Genomic DNA, 18,598 nt, shown 5'->3' with positions numbered 1-18,598 from the left:
AGCAAACAGAGTTACATATTTGTAAATAGGAGCTCTAAAGTGGGAGGATCTCCAACCAACTAATCAAACTGACGAAACAGCTGTTTTCCCTCTGGCATGTTGTTTATCACTAAATGTTTATCTTAGTATAATGAGTGGGAGACCCATTTATATAGTAGGGAGGTAAACAGGTTAACAGGTAAACAGGTTTTTTCTCTGGTTTTAAACGGGGAGGAGTAAAGCTCGGGCTAACTGAACAAAATCAGCATGTTCTCATGAGTGTTGGTAGAATGTCTTAAGGTGCTCACTGTCGAACAGACTTATATGCCTACACCTTTGTTTTTGACTTTGACTTCTCCTGTTGAGAGACACACCATGAGACAGCACAAGGTCAAGGATGTGACCCTTATTGTGACTATGACCTTTGACAGACTGAACAAGATTAAAAGATTCAAAAGATTAATTGTAAAAGAAGGACAGCAAACACGGATGTTAAAATCCCCAAGAATAAGAAAAATAAAAGGCATAACAACTGAGAGTAAATCAGAAAATTCATCAATAAAACCTGTATGTAATTTCGGAGGCCTGTAAATTAGGACACACAATAAGGGGGCCTTACCATTTAAAATAAAGCTCAGATTCTCAAAGGACGCAAAACTACCAATAGAAATTGGGGAACAATTAAAAATACCTCTGTGAATGACTACTAGACCACCCCCGCGGCCAGACAATCTAGGCTGATGGAAGAAGGAGAAATCTGGGGGGCAGGTTTCAATTAAAGGGACACTATTGCCAGGACTCAGCAGAGACTCAGTGATCAGGAAGAAGTCAAAGTTGACATAATAAAATCATGAAAAATAAAAGACTTATTTACATGATATTTGGATATAGGAGCTAGAAAGTGAGAGGATCTCCAACCACCTGATCAAACTGACATCATGTTAGCCATTACAGGACATGCTAATGTCATAGCTTTCCCTATAACAACTTAAATGTTATAACAACTAGAATCAACAGCTGTTTTCCCTCTGGCATGTCGCTTATCACAAAATGTTTATCTTAGTATAATTAGTGGGAGACATATGTTAATGAGGTGAACAGGTTAACAGGTAAACAGTTTTTTCAGTTTTAATCAGGGGGAGGAGTAAAGCTAGGGCTAACTGAACAAAATCGGCATGTTCTCATGAGTGTTGGTAGAATGTCTGCAGGTGCTAACTGTCAAACAGACTTCAATTTTATTTAATTTTTTTTTCATTTCAAATTTTAGATTAACATTTTGATTATGCAAAGTTTGGAAGAGGACATGGGCCGTGGTGAGGAAAAAAACAACCCTTATATAATGTGTGAGTGAAATGCCTATAGCTTTGTTTTTTGACTTTGACTTCTGCTTTAGCATGACATAATGTGGAAAACAAATAAATACACAAAGCTTATTTTACTGTGATCCTTATTTATTGCTTTTGTCTTTGACTGTTTGTCATCTCTTGCAGCATCAGTAACTACGAATCGATCAGTTATGCATCTCTTGTCTCCTGACAATTGTGAGATTGAAATTTTAGACAATGGAAAGAACATTAGAGATGTCATCGACAGCAAAATAAAAGAGCTTGATGCAGTGGTGAGTATCAGACACATCACGTTACTGAAGGTTCTCTGTATAATTGTGTGAAAGTATTGTGGGATAGCTGGGAGGTGCATTTTCAAGATAAAATGTTACTCTCCTTTAATTATTCAGGACAATGAAGAGCCATTCTATGTGGCAAATCTGGACAGTGTTTTTGAAAGACACCTCCGATGGCTTAACAACTTACCACGAGTCAAGCCTTTTTATGCATTGAAGTGCAACAACACAGTCGCAGTTCTGAAGATGATGATCGCTCTGGACACAGGTTTCGACTGTGCCAGCAAGGTACTGATGAAGCATCTCAAAGATAATCTAACAAGGACAAAGGGTGTTTCCTTCTCAGTTTGCTCATTTGAACTATGTTTTGGTCTAACAGGGTGAGATCCAGCTGGCTCTGTCCCTAGGAGCGAAACCTGAAAATATAATTTACGCACACACAACCAAACCAATGTCACACATCAAATACGCTTGTTCTCGTGGAGTAGATACGATGACTTTTGATAATGAGGATGAACTCCTAAAAATGTCTCTTTGTCACCCCAAAGCCAAGTAAGTGAACAACTACTGATATGTTTGATTCAAGTGTAGATTACTGTTAGTGTATTGATTAAGTCTTTTGCATCACTTTCAAGACTGGTACTCCGCATCGCGGTGGATGACTCTGCATCACTGGTAAGACTCAGTTCAAAGTTTGGAGCCAGAATGGAGTCTGTTGGTAAGCTGCTGGAACGTGCTGCAGAGCTGGGCTTGGAGGTCATTGGGGTCAGCTTCCATGTAGGCAGCGGGTGCACTACAAGTTTGACGTTCAAGCAGGCCATAGCAGACGCCCGACGGGTCTTCGACATGGGGGTAAGTCATGGTCAGAGCAATAAAACACAAGAATCAAATTGAGATTCTTCCTATTGATGATTTGCTGTTGCGTTGCAAATCAGAGTGCTTAAGTGACAGCTGGAGTTCATACCACTCGTTGGCACCAAAGAAAATTTTCAAATACTGTAGCATTGATTCATCTCACAGGCAAATGTTGTTCATTTTACTCTACTTCATTTGTCTGACACTTTGAGACGCTTGTTACTTTTCAGATTACAATTTCATTACTCTTCCTTTCCAGTGAAAAAGCAAGTATTTCTAAATTCAGATAATTCACCCCCTTCTAAAACTAAATAAGCTATTTGAAAAGCCTCTTGATCACTCACAAAGCTAAAAAGTGGGCTGCTTTTCTGAGCTGAATTTTAGAGATAACCATACACAACCATAAACATCTATACATGCAGCATACACATTAGTACAGCGGTAATATTGATCCAGAAACATCACATATAAAAGTAACATTTTTGACAATTGATATTAAGTACAAATTGCTGATAATACATACTTAAGTAAGCTTTTGAATGCAGGACTTTTACTTGTCGTTGAGTAATTTCGCAGTGTGGTATTATAGGACCTGAATACTTCTTCCACCCACGACTGCTGCTAACAGTATAACATTTTGAATAATATTTATTTTAGAAATTGATGGGATACCAGATGAGACTCTTGGATATTGGCGGAGGATTCTCTGGGATTGGGGACTATCAAGGCAAATTTGAACAGGTAAAAATCTTTTTTTTAACAAAGCATAAAAACTATTGCTCGTCCATGTTGGTCTACACCTTCATTATACAGGTCAAACAAAAAACAAAAACAAACAAGAAAAAGACAAATATACATAATGACGTAGAAGTATCTTAAAGTGGTAGTCCATAAGATTTGAGATGTGTTGCTTCTGGCGACCTCTCTGGCGGTAGATGGAACTGCAGGCGAGCCTCTGGGACTCATCTCCCTCACCAACAGTGTGACTGTCTCTCATCTGCGTGATGCCTTTAAATGCTCCACACTGAAAGGAGGTCCGTGGTTTTCCCTCGTTGGCGGTCACTTTGCTTCTTGATGACTTTCCTTCTTCACTTCCATTAGTTTGTTGTTTCTTTTTCTTGGTTGGAAGTTGAATGGTCTTCTTTCTCTGCCTGTTGATCCTCAATTGTGAGTCAGCAGCAATGAAATGTATTGGCTCAAACACTTTAGACTAGAGGGAGCCTGACTCAGCAGTCAGAAGTTACTGATATCCGATTTACAAGTAAACGCAGCATACTTCCGTGAGTAGCTCCACCTGCAGACCAACCGCTGCTGACTGACGGAAAAAGCCTCAGGCCACGTTCACACTACAGCTTTCTGTTGACGGAACTTTTCTCAACTTGTCCGAAGCAAAGTCAATGAGAGCCGTCAACGGAAATGTGTAGAGTGTACGCGACCTCACTCATTTTGAATTTTGCCTGGGAATGTAGCCACAGACGGAGATCCTATTTCTGGGCAAAGCAGCAAGAACAAGCACTTTCATTAGTGGGTCACATGATCAAACACCATTGTTTTAACTCACTCTTTGATAGATGGGAACTTAAAAGATAATTAAAGAGATGAAAATGTTACAGACTGCCACGTTAAACAAGTGTTTTTTTCCATGAAGGACTTTGAAGACTTAATTACATACAAGGGAATTTCTAAGGACATTTTTGTACTGCCAGTGTGTGGAGGTTCAGAAGCTTGATCTCTCAACCATTTATGTATTACATATATTACCGCTACATAATTACTACAACTATTTTCTTAAGTGTCCTGTTTGTACTCAAAGACCTGACCTAAGTGACCTTACAGTCACAACCAAACATTCAAATTCATTGATTTGATTGTTTTTTTCCCCTCCAAGTTTTCAGAAGTCATTAATGGAGCTCTGGATGAGTTCTTCCCTCCTGACAGTGGGGTGAAGTTTATTGCTGAACCAGGCCGATACTACGTGGAGTCAGCCTTCACACTGGCAGCCAACGTGATTGCCAAAAGGGTCATCATCGATGATTTGGATGAACGTAGCAGTTGTATGTAATGTGTTTTGGAGCCACATGAATGTTGAGTATCCAGTATTCATACATACGTATACCAGTGGCGCCGCCAGGATTCAATTTCAATGTACGCACAGAAACGGCAAAATACAACGTATATCATGGTGATAGGCCCCGGTGCAAATATTTTTTGTTGTGCCCTCCATCCCCGCCCTTAAACACAAGCGCACGCTTGTGAGCACTCCACGCACGCACACACACGCTTGGACACACACGCACAGTACGGTATGATAACTCTCCCGGCCCGGGGAGAGAGACATGCATCGGCTCGGCCCACAGTGCTCAGCAGCAGAGAGGTGACGAGACTAGAGCCGAGCTGTATTGTGTAGTGGAGAGGGACCAACACACGCTATGCGTAATTGCGCACACACGCGCGATCGTCCTCTCAAATGCGGCTGCGTCTCTCCAGGTCACTTGTGAGCGAAAGAAAAGCTCTGACTTGCTTGGGCAGACGTTGTTTGGTGTCACCCGCTGAAATTTAAATATCTAGCCCACCTTCAAAAAAAGTACGCACAGTGCGTACGTCCGGTTTGACGTATACAATGTGTAGGGACGATAGATAAAAACATAATTTATATTATAATTTCTTATAATTTTGACAGAACAAATTGCATATTTGCCATTTTGTAGTTTTGATTATTCTTTTGCATGTATTTTTTCCAGACGGTGATGAAAACAGCCCTGATAAAACAATGAGCTACTACCTCAATGATGGAGTGTATAGCTCCCTGAGTTGTATCTACTTTGACCCCGTCCACAGCAACCTTGAACCATATCCTCACAGGGTAAATATCCACCACATCATATCACCAATTCACCAAGACAGCAATTCTGCAAATCACAAGAATGCATCCGATGCCAATGATGGCACTAGTATCTATGCATGGTTACTGCTGCATGGTTCAATTTAACTACAGATTATTAAGTCTGATTGCATAGAAGTCTATGAGAAAATGGTCCTACTTCTCTCTTGATTTATTATCTAGTAAACATTGCAAACATGAGTTTATGGTCTCAATCTCTAGTTTCAAGTCTTCTTCAATCCAGCATGATGTTCATTTAGTACATTATGGTCCATTTAGAGTCCAACAGACCAGAAAGCAGGGGATGCTTTAGGGGGGGGCTACTTTGGATGTACAGGTTGCTACCATGGCGTCGATACCGTCGCTTACCTACTCAGATGACTTCAACACTTGGCTTTAAAGTTGACCTCAAATTATAGAAGCTAACTTTGTTAACAGCTTCCCACCAGAAGCCAGATGTCAGGCGTAAAAAAAAACGAACTGAACCCACAATGCAGATCAACGGAAATTTAATTAAACAAAGGTTCAAAAAAGGGGGAAACAAAAGGTGTGCGACGACAGGGCTGGGCGAGGCAGGGCTGGGGGCAGGCAAATGGCAGGGCTGGAGGAGAAAACACAAAAACAGGTGAGCTAAGGTCAGAACAGAGAGGCAAAAAATGCTTGATCTCAACGTCAAGGAGCCGAGTAGCGTTACCACGAGGGTGAAACAACGAACTGGCGATGAGTGGAGGGAGAGACCGGCTTAAGACTGCAGTGGAGATCAGGGAATCAGGTAGATGAGCAGCAGGTGTGCAGAGGGTGGATGCAGTAGGTCCTGAAGGCCCCGCCCAGCCCGGGGGGAAAGAAAACACGGACAAAGAGCAGAGAAGAACTGGATCCGGACAGGATCCTGACACCAGATGGACCTGGGTGCCAAACTATTGCTACTTGTGTTGATCAGATCCACTTGTCGCTCCTCGGCAGTGCAAATATGGTCACTTCTGTTCACTGGTTGCAATATGGCGACACAACATAGTGATTTCCTGCTTTATTCATGTTCCCAATATTGTATAGAGAACATTTAAGGTATGGTTAGTGTCAGGCAACTAACATACTTTGTTAAGGTTAGGAAAAAGAATCATGGTTATGGTTAATAGAAAAGCATCAACTATATATATGATATCAGAACGCATTCAGACTGCGATCCCCACCATCTTTCTGTCCACCTAAAGAGGACACTATTAGCACTTTATGTTGGTATTAGAAATAAATCTTGAGGTGTGGACTTGTTCCAAATGGACGTAACGGTTTCATCTTCAAGATGTTGGGGGCTGCCACTTACCATCTGGCGTGAGAAAATTAGAAAATGTAATGTTAGACAGGAGATTTAAATGAATTAGATTGTTTGAGAATATGATAACCTGTCCAATGTCAATTTTATATTTGAAATGTTTGTGCTCCACGCAGGCCGTTGAGAGCAGCGAGCAGAGATACCGGTCTGTTATCTGGGGTCCGACCTGCGACTCCCTTGACAAAGTCACGGACAGCTGCTGGATTCCTGAGATGTATGTGGGGGACTGGCTTCTCATTGACGACATGGGCGCCTACTCTGTTAGTGTATGCACTGATTTTAACGGCTTTGAAAGAGCACGTATTTACCCTGTTGTGACAACTAAGACATGGGACGCCTTTAACTCCATTAAAATCCATTAAGGATTGCGGGACATTGGCTCAATAGGGACGTGAACAAACATGGGGATATAGAGAGAGGCAAAAAAAACCCCTGATGTTATGAAAACTTCCTGTTTAATTAGACCTGATGTCTGGAACGCGACAGGATAGCATTTGCAGGCAGAGGCGATACCGGGTAATCCGTCCGAGAAACGCCAGAGAGACTAGTACTGAAGACGCTGTCTAACTGCACGCTCTGACTACTAAACACAACAAGACAGCGACAATGGCGACGAGCCAGGGAAATTCAAAGGTAGCGCTCTCGAACTGGAAGTACCGGCACTTCTTCTGGCTCATTGAAATTAAAGGCAAGAATGTTTATGTAACATGCACGCTATGCCCAGGAAAAAAGACTTTATCCAGGTCTGCCTCAAGCAACTCGAATCTTATGAAGCACCTCACATCAACACATGCTAACACGACACTTGTTGTTGCTGCTGCTAACCCAACCCCAAGCCCAAATGCAGCTAGCGGGAGCTCCAGCGAAGGAGACGGAGCCACTCTGTTGAAGCACTTTGAGTCTGCCTTGTGTATGAAAGGTGCTATACAAATAACGTTGCCTTGCCTTGTTAAAACAAGCAACGCAACGCTCGATTTTTCAAGTCAGCAACAGGGGACCAAGGCTGAGCTGAACACATTGATTGCAAGGTATGTTGTTGAAAACATGCTACCCCTGTCCACTGTGGTGTCTGAGTCATTCAGAGCTATCCCTGCTAAAATACCAATACGAGGAGGAGTTTTTGCTAAATTTGTTAAAAATGTTTACGTTTTTGCTAAATTCATAGACAGTGAATACAAATCAATGAATATTGAGCTCAAAAAGTCAGAAAATGTTATTTTCAATATTTATTTTTTATATATTTTTATTTCTATGCATATCATATGGCAGGCTGCAATCTATTGAGTTCAAATAAATACCTAATGTTCTAAAATACCGTATGGTGTTTTTATTCTTCATTAGTTAAAGTCCCAGTCGGCAACATTTTTTTGATCATATCCACCGAAGCCGACACAATGCTCCGATAGAACAACATCCAGTTTTAGAAAAAAAAAGCGCACCTCTAAGTGCACTTAGAACCTGTTGTTTGTTTTGCAAAAATCGACAGCGCCCGGATAATCCTGTCCAATCAGCACGCAGGGCTGTGTTCGTGAACACACAGAGCCCCTGCCCCCTCAGGTCGTACCACTATCACAGGAGGGAGGTGGAGGGAAGTAGCAACCAGCTTCCAATTCCTCGTTAAAAAACGAAACAAGGAGGTCCAAAACAACCAAGGAAAAGTAAACATCGGTGGAAAATAAGGAAAAAAAGAAAGATTGCGACGGTGGCCGTGATAAAACGAGAGTCAACATCGGACCCGCGTTTCAAAGTTGGCATGATCTAAGGGATTTCAAAGGGCACGGAGTCGAGGGGGAGGAGCTTGGTGGTCGTGGGGGAGGAGCTCGGTGGTCATGGGGGAGGAGCGTGAGAGTAAACATTCAAAACCTGACAGAGTGCCCTCGATCCGCCGGACTTGCCAATTGGGACTTTAATATAAACATCTTTGACGTTAAGATGTTATAGAACGTAATAGTGTTATAGAACATAAAAAATAATGCCAGTTACTTTGCTGAGTAACTAATTACTTTTACCATGTGCTAACTGAGTTACTAAATTAATTACTTTTTAGGAGAAGTCATTTGTAACTGTAAATAATTAATTTTTTTTAGTAAGATGACCAACACAGATCAGCTGCAGCTGTGTGAACAGGTGAGTGGAGTTGAGCTGATGGACGTGATGGCGTGGTGGACCGGTGATTGGCAGGAGGGAGAAGTAGAGAGCAGTCAAATAGTCAAAAAATTAGGTCCTAACTCCTTTTCCTTGACCTTTGGGAAAACTTCACGGGGTTAAGGAAAGGCGATAGGAACACTCATCAGGAGTTATAAAAGTCGACCGCGGTGCTCAGAGAGTCCGACTGGACTTCACTAAGCTACGTCATATAACGCTGCTGATGATTGACCGCTGATGATCAGAACCGGTGATTGACGTGCGTCTCTGCTGGAGAAACTACAATAATGGACTACAAAAACAATCGTCCACTTCTCTCCATGTTGTTGGTTTTATAAACAGCTGGTCCACTGACCGGCTTCAGTTCCAGCAGCTCCTCCTTTCTGTTTGACCGCTTGCTGTATTTACATTTCATTTGTGGTTTTAGTTTCTTTTTTGTCAAGTTTGTAGCATGATTGAAATTAATGGAAAAATACCATTCAATTATTATCACTGCCCATACACATTTATCAACAAAATTCCAATTACTATGTCTGTGTGAAAGTAATTGTTAAATATGTAAATGCACATATTGTTTGTTTTCATGAACGGCCAAGGTGTGCGGCACTTTAAATGTTGCTCTCGCAAAGAATTGTGGGTCGGCGTAATCTCCTTTCCTTTGGTATAGGAAGGTCCGTTGCATATGATACTAAAGGAGCTCTGAAAGGAAGCATTGGAGCTCCTTTCTTTCCATTTAGAGGGATGCGTTTCCGATCGCATGCATTTGCGCCTGCATGCACAAGACAAGAGAGAGGATCCGCCGGAACTCGTCATAAACACGTCAAGTTCCCACCACGTCAAGTCGGACACAGGTGTACTTCACGGACTTTGCACAAAGAATATGGCCTACCCAGTGGCGCTGTCTTTCATCGTCGTGGACGAATTCAAGGCATTGGAACTCCCCTTGTTGATGGAGGCTGAGGAGCAAAGGTGAGGAATTTTCTCACGTGGGAAATTCCACGTGGTAATTCTAATCAACTAGGGCAACGTTGAGGGGAGTGTCTTATGTCCGCACTTATTTGAGACCATCTGCACCGAAAAGCATGCGGAGGGAGGTACCCTGGAGATCCCGCGAGATTTTAAAGCCATGTGACATGTGGCAAAGGGAAGTTATCACCAGCATTTCTGACGTTTTTATCCCAGAATGCCTGGTTATACGAGGCAAATGCATGCGCATGCATGATTGGAAACGCGCCTAGAATCCGAACAGCTCCTATCAGTGGCGCCGCCAGGATTCAATTTCAATGTATGCACAGAAACGGCAAATGGAAAAATACTTTTTTAAGACAAAATCTAATGTTTTCAGTATCAGTGAAATCAGTAGCGTATATCATGGTGATAGGCCCCGGTGCAAATATTTTTTTTGTGCCCTCCATCCCCGCCCTAAACACAAGCGCACGCTTGTGAGCACTCCACGCATGCACACACACGCTTGGACACACGCACAGTACGGTATGATAACTCTCCCGGCCCGGGGAGAGAGACATGCATCGGCTCGGCCCACAGTGCTCAGCAGCAGAGAGGTGACGAGACTAGAGCCGGGCTGTATTGTGTAGTGGAGAGGGGACAACACACGCTATGCGCAATTGCGCACACACGCGCGATCGTCCTCTCAAATGCGGCTGCGTCTCTCCAGGTCACTGTGTGAGAGAAAGAAAAGCTCTGACTTGCTTGGGCATACGTTGTTTGGTGTCACCCGCTGATTTGCATAATTTAAATATCTAGCCCGCTGATTTTTTTTTTTTCACCTTCAAAAAAAGTACACACAGTGCGTACAGGATTCCGGCTGGCGGCGCCACTGGCTCCTATCATGGCGGCCACTTGTTTACTTCCGGGTCACTTCTTCAGTTAGGAACCTTCCTAAGCAAAAAAGACTATTCGACTTCACCCATAGTACCACATCTCAGGACCAAAGGTTGCCACCTGATTCCCAGCTTTCCAAACGATGCATACCATTTCTATATGGCATACCAGTGCTACCCTTATTGAGATTTAGGATTATAGCATCATAGTCTGTAGAAAGAATCTACTTTAGAAAGAAGCATTTCTGTAAAACCACTATTTGTCTTTATTTATTTTTATTTTTATTTTTTTACAGACACTGTATCCTCATTTAGCTGGAATGAATACAGAATAAATACATAAAACATCGTTTTTTTTAATTTTTTATTTGTGTTGTCAGATTTCACTATGACCTTTAAACCCAGTCTTGGTTTATTCTACTATATACTTTATGACAGAATCCCAGAATCCTGTAGATTGAACTAATCTACAGGACAGTAACTGGTGAAATTAAAGTACATTCTTTAGACCTGCAGTTATCTAATGGAGAGAGGAATTAGATATGGTATCACTTTAAGACACATTTACATAATCAGGTTCTAAGCATGCAGCTTTAATGTGTCTAAAAGTTGACATGACAGTAACTCTTGTTCAACACAAGAGAATGGAAGATAATGTCTGTTGCTTGTTACTAGCTTGACTTATTCACTGGTAGTTCTAATACAGTACTACAAATCGCAACGTTTTGGTATGCTTGTCCCCTGATATATAGCCTACTGTTGACCTGCTGTCGATATGTGGCTCTGTTAGGGTTGCCATATCATAATTTAATTCACCCTTATTCAACCTCGCTTGTGTCTTTATTTTCAGTTCCATTTGAGTTGCTGTTTTCCTAGCACCGTATAAAGTCGTCTGACCACTAGATGTCCTCCTGCATCTCATACCCGCATCACCATGACAGCTGCTGTGCAGCCAGGGACTGTTGTTGTGCGTCGCCGCGCGCATAAGCACGTTGATCTTATTGGCCACGCCCCTCTCGTGAATAATGCATCACCTCCCGTCGACCGGAGGAGACTCGTGCCACGGGAGCTCTCCAGACGTCAGCTCGTGCTCACCGGAGGAAGGGAATAATGGCCGTAATATCGGCACCCGTCCATTGAGAAGGAAGCTCCGACTAAACCGGTAATGAATTGGGGTGTTGGGGAGAGTGGGAATCCGCATCACGCACGACGACTGCGTTGGTTTCTACCGGGGATTTTACGGAGGAGTACACACCGAGGGCTTGATATTAACCCGACCGTGACCGACCTATTATCTGCCGGTCTGACGTTCTTCTTATCGCCGGTGATTTGAACTGAAAACAAGCATCCACGGTAGGTTTACTGTATTTCCCTTTTATTCGTGTGTGTGTGTGTGTGTGTGTGTGTGTGTGTGTGTGTGTGTGCGCGTGTGTGCGCGCGCGCGTGTGAACGAGCGAAGAAGAGATGGATATTGTAGTAAGATAGCGTGCGTGCATGTGGGTGGGGGGGGGAGGTCACATCCATACATTGATCATAATATACATTTAATATATTATGTATGTAAATAAAATATGTATGGATAAATAAATATTGCACCACATCATCACTGGTTTTATTATTGTGGTTTTATGATTATTATAATGTCCCTGGTAATGCATGTGATCTCATAATGACTTCAATTACTGCAGAAATAATGTGCTCCCTGTCAGGACGCTGTGAACGACTTCCACTTTAACATCTGAATCCCTTTATTTTGTTAAGAAACAAATGTTCTTATTGAGTCACAGATAAGATGTGCATCGTTGAGTGATTCTATCCTGATCATGGAAATTCACCACACCAACTCATATATCTTACTATAAAATCCTAAACCGTCCCTGTGTGCATATAGATATATGTCTGTGTGTAATCTTCTCTTGCGGTCTCCCTTGACTCGCTTCTGCCACATTTTCTCTCACACTTTAGATTCCCATCGTTGGGCCCGTTTGTTTGAGCCAGCTGGTGGTTAACAGTTGTTTTGGCAGGAAACTGTAATCCTTTGTGTGGGAATGACGGGATTATCTCTCACAATGTTATGCTATTTATTAATCTGTATCCATCTGCTGAGTGTGTGTGTAATGGCCGCCGCCCATCCATCCATCCATTTATCTAAACATCCATCCATCTATTATCGAAACATCATCCATCCATCCATCTAAACATCCATCCATCTATTATTGAAACATCCATCCATCTAAACATCCATCCATCTATTATCGAAACATCATCCATCCATCCATCCATCCATCCATCCATCCATCCATCCATCCATCCATCTAAACATCCATCCATCTATTATTGAAACATCCATCCATCCATTTAACCATCCATCCATCCATTTGTCAAAACATCCATCCATCTATTATCGAAACATCCGTCCATCTAAACATCCATCCATCTATTATCGAAACATCATCCATCCATCCATCTAAACATCCATCCATCTATTACCGAAATATCCAACCATCCACCCATCCATCTATCCATGCATCCATCCATCCATATATCGAAACATCCATCCATCCATTTAACCATCCATCCATCCATTTATCTAAACATCCATCCATCTATTATCGAAACATCCATCCATCCATCCATTTAACCATCCATGTATCTAAACATCCATCCATCTATTATCGAAACATCCATCCATCTAAACATCCATCCATCTATTATCGAAACATCATCCATCCATCCATCCATCCATCTAAACATCCATCCATCTATTACCGAAATATCCATCCATCCATCCATCCATCCATCCATCCATCCATATATCGAAACATCCATCCATCCATTTAACCATCCATCCATCCATTTATATAACCATCCATCCATCCATCTAAACATCCATCCATCTATTATTGAAACATCATCCATCCATCCATCTAAACATCCATCCATGTATTACCGAAATATCCATCCATCCATCCATCCACCCATCCATCTATCCATCCATCCATCCATCCATCCATCCATCCATCCATATATCGAAACATCCATCCATCCATTTAACCATCCATCCATCCATTTATCTAAACATCCATCCATCTATTATCGAAACATCCATCCATCCATCCATTTAACCATCCATCCATCCATTTATCTAAACATCCATCCATCTATTATCGAAACATCCATCCATCTAAACATCCATCCATCTATTATCGAAACATCATCCATCCATCCATCCATCCATCTAAACATCCATCCATCTATTACCGAAATATCCATCCATCCATCCATCCATCCATCCATCCATATATCGAAACATCCATCCATCCATTTAACCATCCATCCATCCATTTATATAACCATCCATCCATCCATTTAACCATCCATCCAGCCATCCATTTAACCATCCATACATCCATCCATCCATCCATACATCCATACATTTATATAACCATCCATCCATCCATCCAATCATCCATTTAACCATTCATCCATTTAGCTAACCATCCATCCATCTATTTAAACATCCACCCATCTAACTAACCAACTAACTAACCATCCACCCACCCATCCATTTAGCTAACCAACTACCCAGCCATCCATCCGTTTATCTGAACTATAGCCAGCAAGCAAAGCTAAGTAAAGATCTTTCCTCTGAACACTCTGAACATGTTTGTGCTGAAGCGGATCACTCTGTCCAGCTTCTGTCTTTGTCACATTTGGTCTCCGGCCAGCCCCCCTGTGGCTCCTTTTCCTAGACAGTTCGGGTGCAGATGGGTGTAATCTCACGTTAATCTGCCTAACCCTGTAGTCCATAGTCTGGGTTTAACACTGCTCTGATTAAAAGACCCCCACTCCCACTCCAACAGCATTAGTGCTAATAAGAGGAACAGAAAAAACATTTGATTTGAGGATTGAGAAGGATTTGATTACGTGCCATTTTTTAATCCATTCTTCTTATAAATTCTGACTGAAGTTTTTATACTCACCTGCCAAAATAAAATACATTCTTAAACATGTTTTCCACTTTCATCTTAGTGAGTAAAAAATAATGAAGTGATAATTTATCACAAAATAGTGTGATAGCGACGCTAAAATGATCTGCAGTGTTGGTGTGGAGCACTGTGTGAGCACAGGTCATCATCCTGACTTCCTGTGGGAACAAAGTGTCTCGGAAATGGGCAGTGCTTGATTTAATGCGGCGGTATCATTTTCCACATGGCGAGACTGAGAACAGAGAGAGGAACACCTGACCGCCGTCCTTGAAGGTCTTTGGAGCAGAGGACAACGTACCAATCATACAAACTGCCACGCAGTAGACAAGTTCTACTGCTTTACTGGGTCATCAAGTATGACAATATGAAAGTTACAGACACATTCCAATTCCAATTGTTTATTATTCATAAATAATAAAGGATAACATCAGCCTAATGCAGCAGCAATATCTGGTATCACAGATGGTTAACATTCTGCAATAAGGAAAATTCATAAACATTATTATCGCTTCGAATTATTACACTCAAATCAATAAATCCACCGAAAGCTTCCATGTGGTTGAGTGACCTGAAGCAGCTCATACAGCAAGATCAAATCTTCCCTAAGGGGACAAATGTATCTACAGATTTCAAACTATGTCTTTTACTATTTGAGCAGTGTTCTCGCTCCTTATGATATTTAATCATGCAGACTAGAAGTCGACGATATGGCTGTTTCAGGGCCGATACCGACTATTACTACTCGAGGAGAACGATAACCGATATTTATCTGCAGTTAAAAAAACGTGTCAAAAACTGAATTATTATTTTTCAGTTGATCAACTTCTCCGATATTTCTTTCCGTTACATTTATTTTGAAATTAAATCCTTACTTTTCACCATGATGTCTTTAGTCTCTGCCTCCGACAGGGGAAGAAGTTTGTTACATTTACTGTTATTCATCACGTGAGCCACAAAAGGCACAGCATGGAGAGGCGAAGTCCTGTGAACCACAATGGGACCTTATTTTGGAAAAAATATGTACGGTGATAACGGCGAGAGACAAATGATTTTTTTGAGAGACAAAAGATCATTTTATAGAAAGTAGCAAATTCCTCAAATTAGGGTTCATATATAAATTGGCCAATTACTTACTACAATCACTGAAATTTAAAATTAACAGGAATCACTAAGGGTGCGGTACAAAAAATAAATTTGTCCATTAATTTAGAACATTCTAAACATAAACATAAACAAACAAGTTATTTTTAAGTTTTTAAATTAAAACAGCTGTTTGGATCTAACAGGATGAAAATGTCTAGTGCCACTACGTGCACTGTTAGACTTTAGGCTAAAAAACAGTTGACATCCATTTCTCAATCCTTGCTTTATCAACATCTTTGTGCTCCTTATCTATTGAGCCTTTTTTTCTTTGATTTTTAAAAAAAAAATTCTCTCTTCTTATTATTCTTTTCATTGACTATTTTGTCTATGAATGAAGCTTCATCTCTGCCTTTGTTGTTTTTACCGATTTTTCATCTTTTACTTTATTCCCTCTCATGGTTTTGTTCTATCAAATGAACTGAAAAAAATTATTTATAGTTCAATAAAATCAATGATCAACAAAAGAAGCACAGTTAGCGGGGGGGAAAAAAAAAAATAAATAAAAACGGGGGTTTAGCTCAGGAGGTAGAGCGGGTTGGCTGACAACCGCAAGATTGCCAGTTCGATCCCCGCCTCCTCCTAGCTGAGTGCCTGGTGTCCCTGAGCAAGACACCTCACCCTAATTGCTCCTGACGAGCTGGCTGTCGCCCTGCGTGGTTGACTCTGCCGTCGGTGTGTGAATGTGTGCATGAATGGGTGAATGTCAGTCATTACTGTAAAGCGCTTTGGACAAAAACACTATATAAATGCGGACCATTTACCAAAAAGTCTTAAAATTATTAGTTTCCACTCGCAGCCACTGGGGGTCGCCAGAGTGAGTGTGACCTCAGAGAGTGGAAAAGTGAAAAACTTTGACATCATGAAGAATGGGAAAAGGGAGAGCATATCAGCTGGTCCTTTTGTTTGTGAAGTGTTTTTTTTTTACACACACACTGTCCCTTCCTGTATGTGGGCAAGCTGAGGGAGTCCTGGACCGTACAGGAAGTAAGCATGGGCTTCTCTGGGGAAGAGAGATAAGAGTCTGCTTGAGTGTGTGTGTGTGTGTGTGTGTGTATGGGGGGGAGGCAAGGCTATCTGCACTCAGATATTGCTAATAACAAACACACGTACAGTCGCACAACCCAGCCCAGCGAAACAAACCAGTCCAGTGTGTGTGTGTGTGTGTGTGTGTTTTGGGTTTAGTGTGTATCGGAATGATTCGGCGAATCCTCTGCTCACAGCAGACAGTGACTCTTTGTGTGGTTTGTCAAAAGGGGAAATCCATCCGAGGTGTATACAAATGGATAACTGAAAAGCATCAGTTAATGATTTAGGAAAATGAAGCCCTTTAGTTTCAACTTCTAAACACTAAATCAAGTGGAAAGAAAGTGGAACCCCTTTTTACAGTTTGTAAACGATGATGACGTACCTTAGTGGTGTGGCAACAGAAGTGCGGCCCAGAGCAATAGCTTGTCCAACAATGGAAGAACGTTATCCACCAAAGATGGCGAATGCAACCCAAACAAATAGACTTTCTGTATGTGCTTTAAGTGAGTAGAGTACATGAGCAAGTGACCCACCATTAAGTGGCCACATATATACATGTATTGTTGGTGGAGGCCTTTGCAGTCTTCAAAGGACCTGCGTCATTGGGACTCTGGTTGGACTTTAGGCATTTTTAAAATGCTACAAACCAGTGGTAGTCAACACATTAGAGCAGGGGTACTCAAATACAAATCCTTAAGGGCCACAAAGATGTTTTTCAATGACTCAAAGGTCCATTTATTGAGGTCGGTCAGGCCACATGTGATATACTGTATTCAGTGCATTTCTTTTTGTTGTTCTTACCTCTGAATTTTGAGGATATGTTTCTTCAAAATTTGTATGCTTTGTCTCATAATGCCGTTTCAAATTGGAAATCTTCATCACAGATAGTCTCCTGGCATATTAAGCACATGGGTCTTGTGCTGGTTGGAGGAAGAACGAATGCAAACTTTTCAGTCCATTCTTCTTTAAATTGGCGATTTTCACTGTCCACCTTTCTTTAGGCAGAGAACTTGGAACACGCCATTTTCATGTAATCTTTGTTCCCGTCTATGCTATCTATCTATGCTCCTACTGGCAAAGTGGCAATATGCGAACCGCTTCAAAAACGAAAGTGAAACTTAAAAATGCGCTCGCAGCGCGACCCAATAACAGGCTGTCTGTGTATCGTTGGCATGGAGACAAGTCCCGATACACGTGTTGACCCAACCAAAACACATACTGAAAAAATAATAGTTCCGGGGCCACAAATAGGTGGCCGGCGGGCCGGATGCGGCCCGGCGGCCGCCTATTGAGTACCGCTGCATTAGAGGGTCATTCCGTGTCATTTCATCAAATGCCTCCCACCTGACCATCTCAGAATGTCCTGAAAAAATTCAAGTACAAAGACACACTTGTTAAAGGAGAAATCCGGTCATTTTTGATCCCATTTCCGTTGTCCCCAGGGTCATCCCGACTTATTAGAAGCAAAAAACCAGACAAAAATTGACGTTGCCTAGCCCGAGATCTGTACCTGCCTGGCAGCCTTCCAGACTCCCTCCAACGCTAACCCATTGGGGCAACTTTTATCTGCTTTCCTGGGCCTCAGAAAACAATTCCAAGACCTATGCAACACAGGTTGGGTCCGTACGAGACACCACGGCGCTCGTTTAGCTCAAATAGTGTGGCAAAACGACATAAATATGTGTGTTTTAGCATGAAGTTACTCACCTCAAATCACTCCGTAGACATTGGCAGTAGATAGCCGAGCGCCTGTCGTCCCTCCCAGTCACCGCAGAAACGAAAACGTTT

At 41.9% G+C, this 18,598-nt stretch overlaps 2 protein-coding genes across 2 annotated transcripts in view; both read left to right on the top strand.

Moving 5' to 3' along the window:
- Positions 1 to 1,488: 1,488 nt before the first annotated feature.
- Positions 1,489 to 7,028, top strand: LOC311031416 (ornithine decarboxylase-like; the record flags this gene model as incomplete). The annotated part of the gene is made up of 8 exons (XM_084037729.1): positions 1,489 to 1,597; positions 1,715 to 1,888; positions 1,980 to 2,152; positions 2,236 to 2,452; positions 3,113 to 3,196; positions 4,344 to 4,500; positions 5,197 to 5,318; positions 6,783 to 7,028. The coding sequence occupies exons 1-8, from the start codon at positions 1,496 to 1,498 to the stop codon at positions 7,026 to 7,028; spliced, it is 1,275 nt and encodes a 424-aa protein (XP_083893855.1). The 5' UTR covers positions 1,489 to 1,495.
- A 4,693-nt stretch (positions 7,029 to 11,721) lies between these two features.
- tanc2a (tetratricopeptide repeat, ankyrin repeat and coiled-coil containing 2a) overlaps positions 11,722 to 18,598 on the top strand; it is a 72,209-nt gene continuing 65,332 nt past the window's right edge. The window contains exon 1 of the mRNA XM_084036209.1: positions 11,722 to 12,005. The gene's annotated coding sequence lies outside the window, so the exon portion shown is untranslated. The remainder of the gene's footprint in view (positions 12,006 to 18,598) is intronic.

The sequence above is a fragment of the Eutrigla gurnardus genome (genome assembly GCF_963514095.1).
Source record: "Eutrigla gurnardus genome assembly, chromosome: 20".
Classification (NCBI taxonomy): domain Eukaryota; kingdom Metazoa; phylum Chordata; class Actinopteri; order Perciformes; family Triglidae; genus Eutrigla; species Eutrigla gurnardus.
Note: the sequence above shows the minus strand (reverse complement) of the source record. Positions and strands in the feature narration are given on the sequence as shown.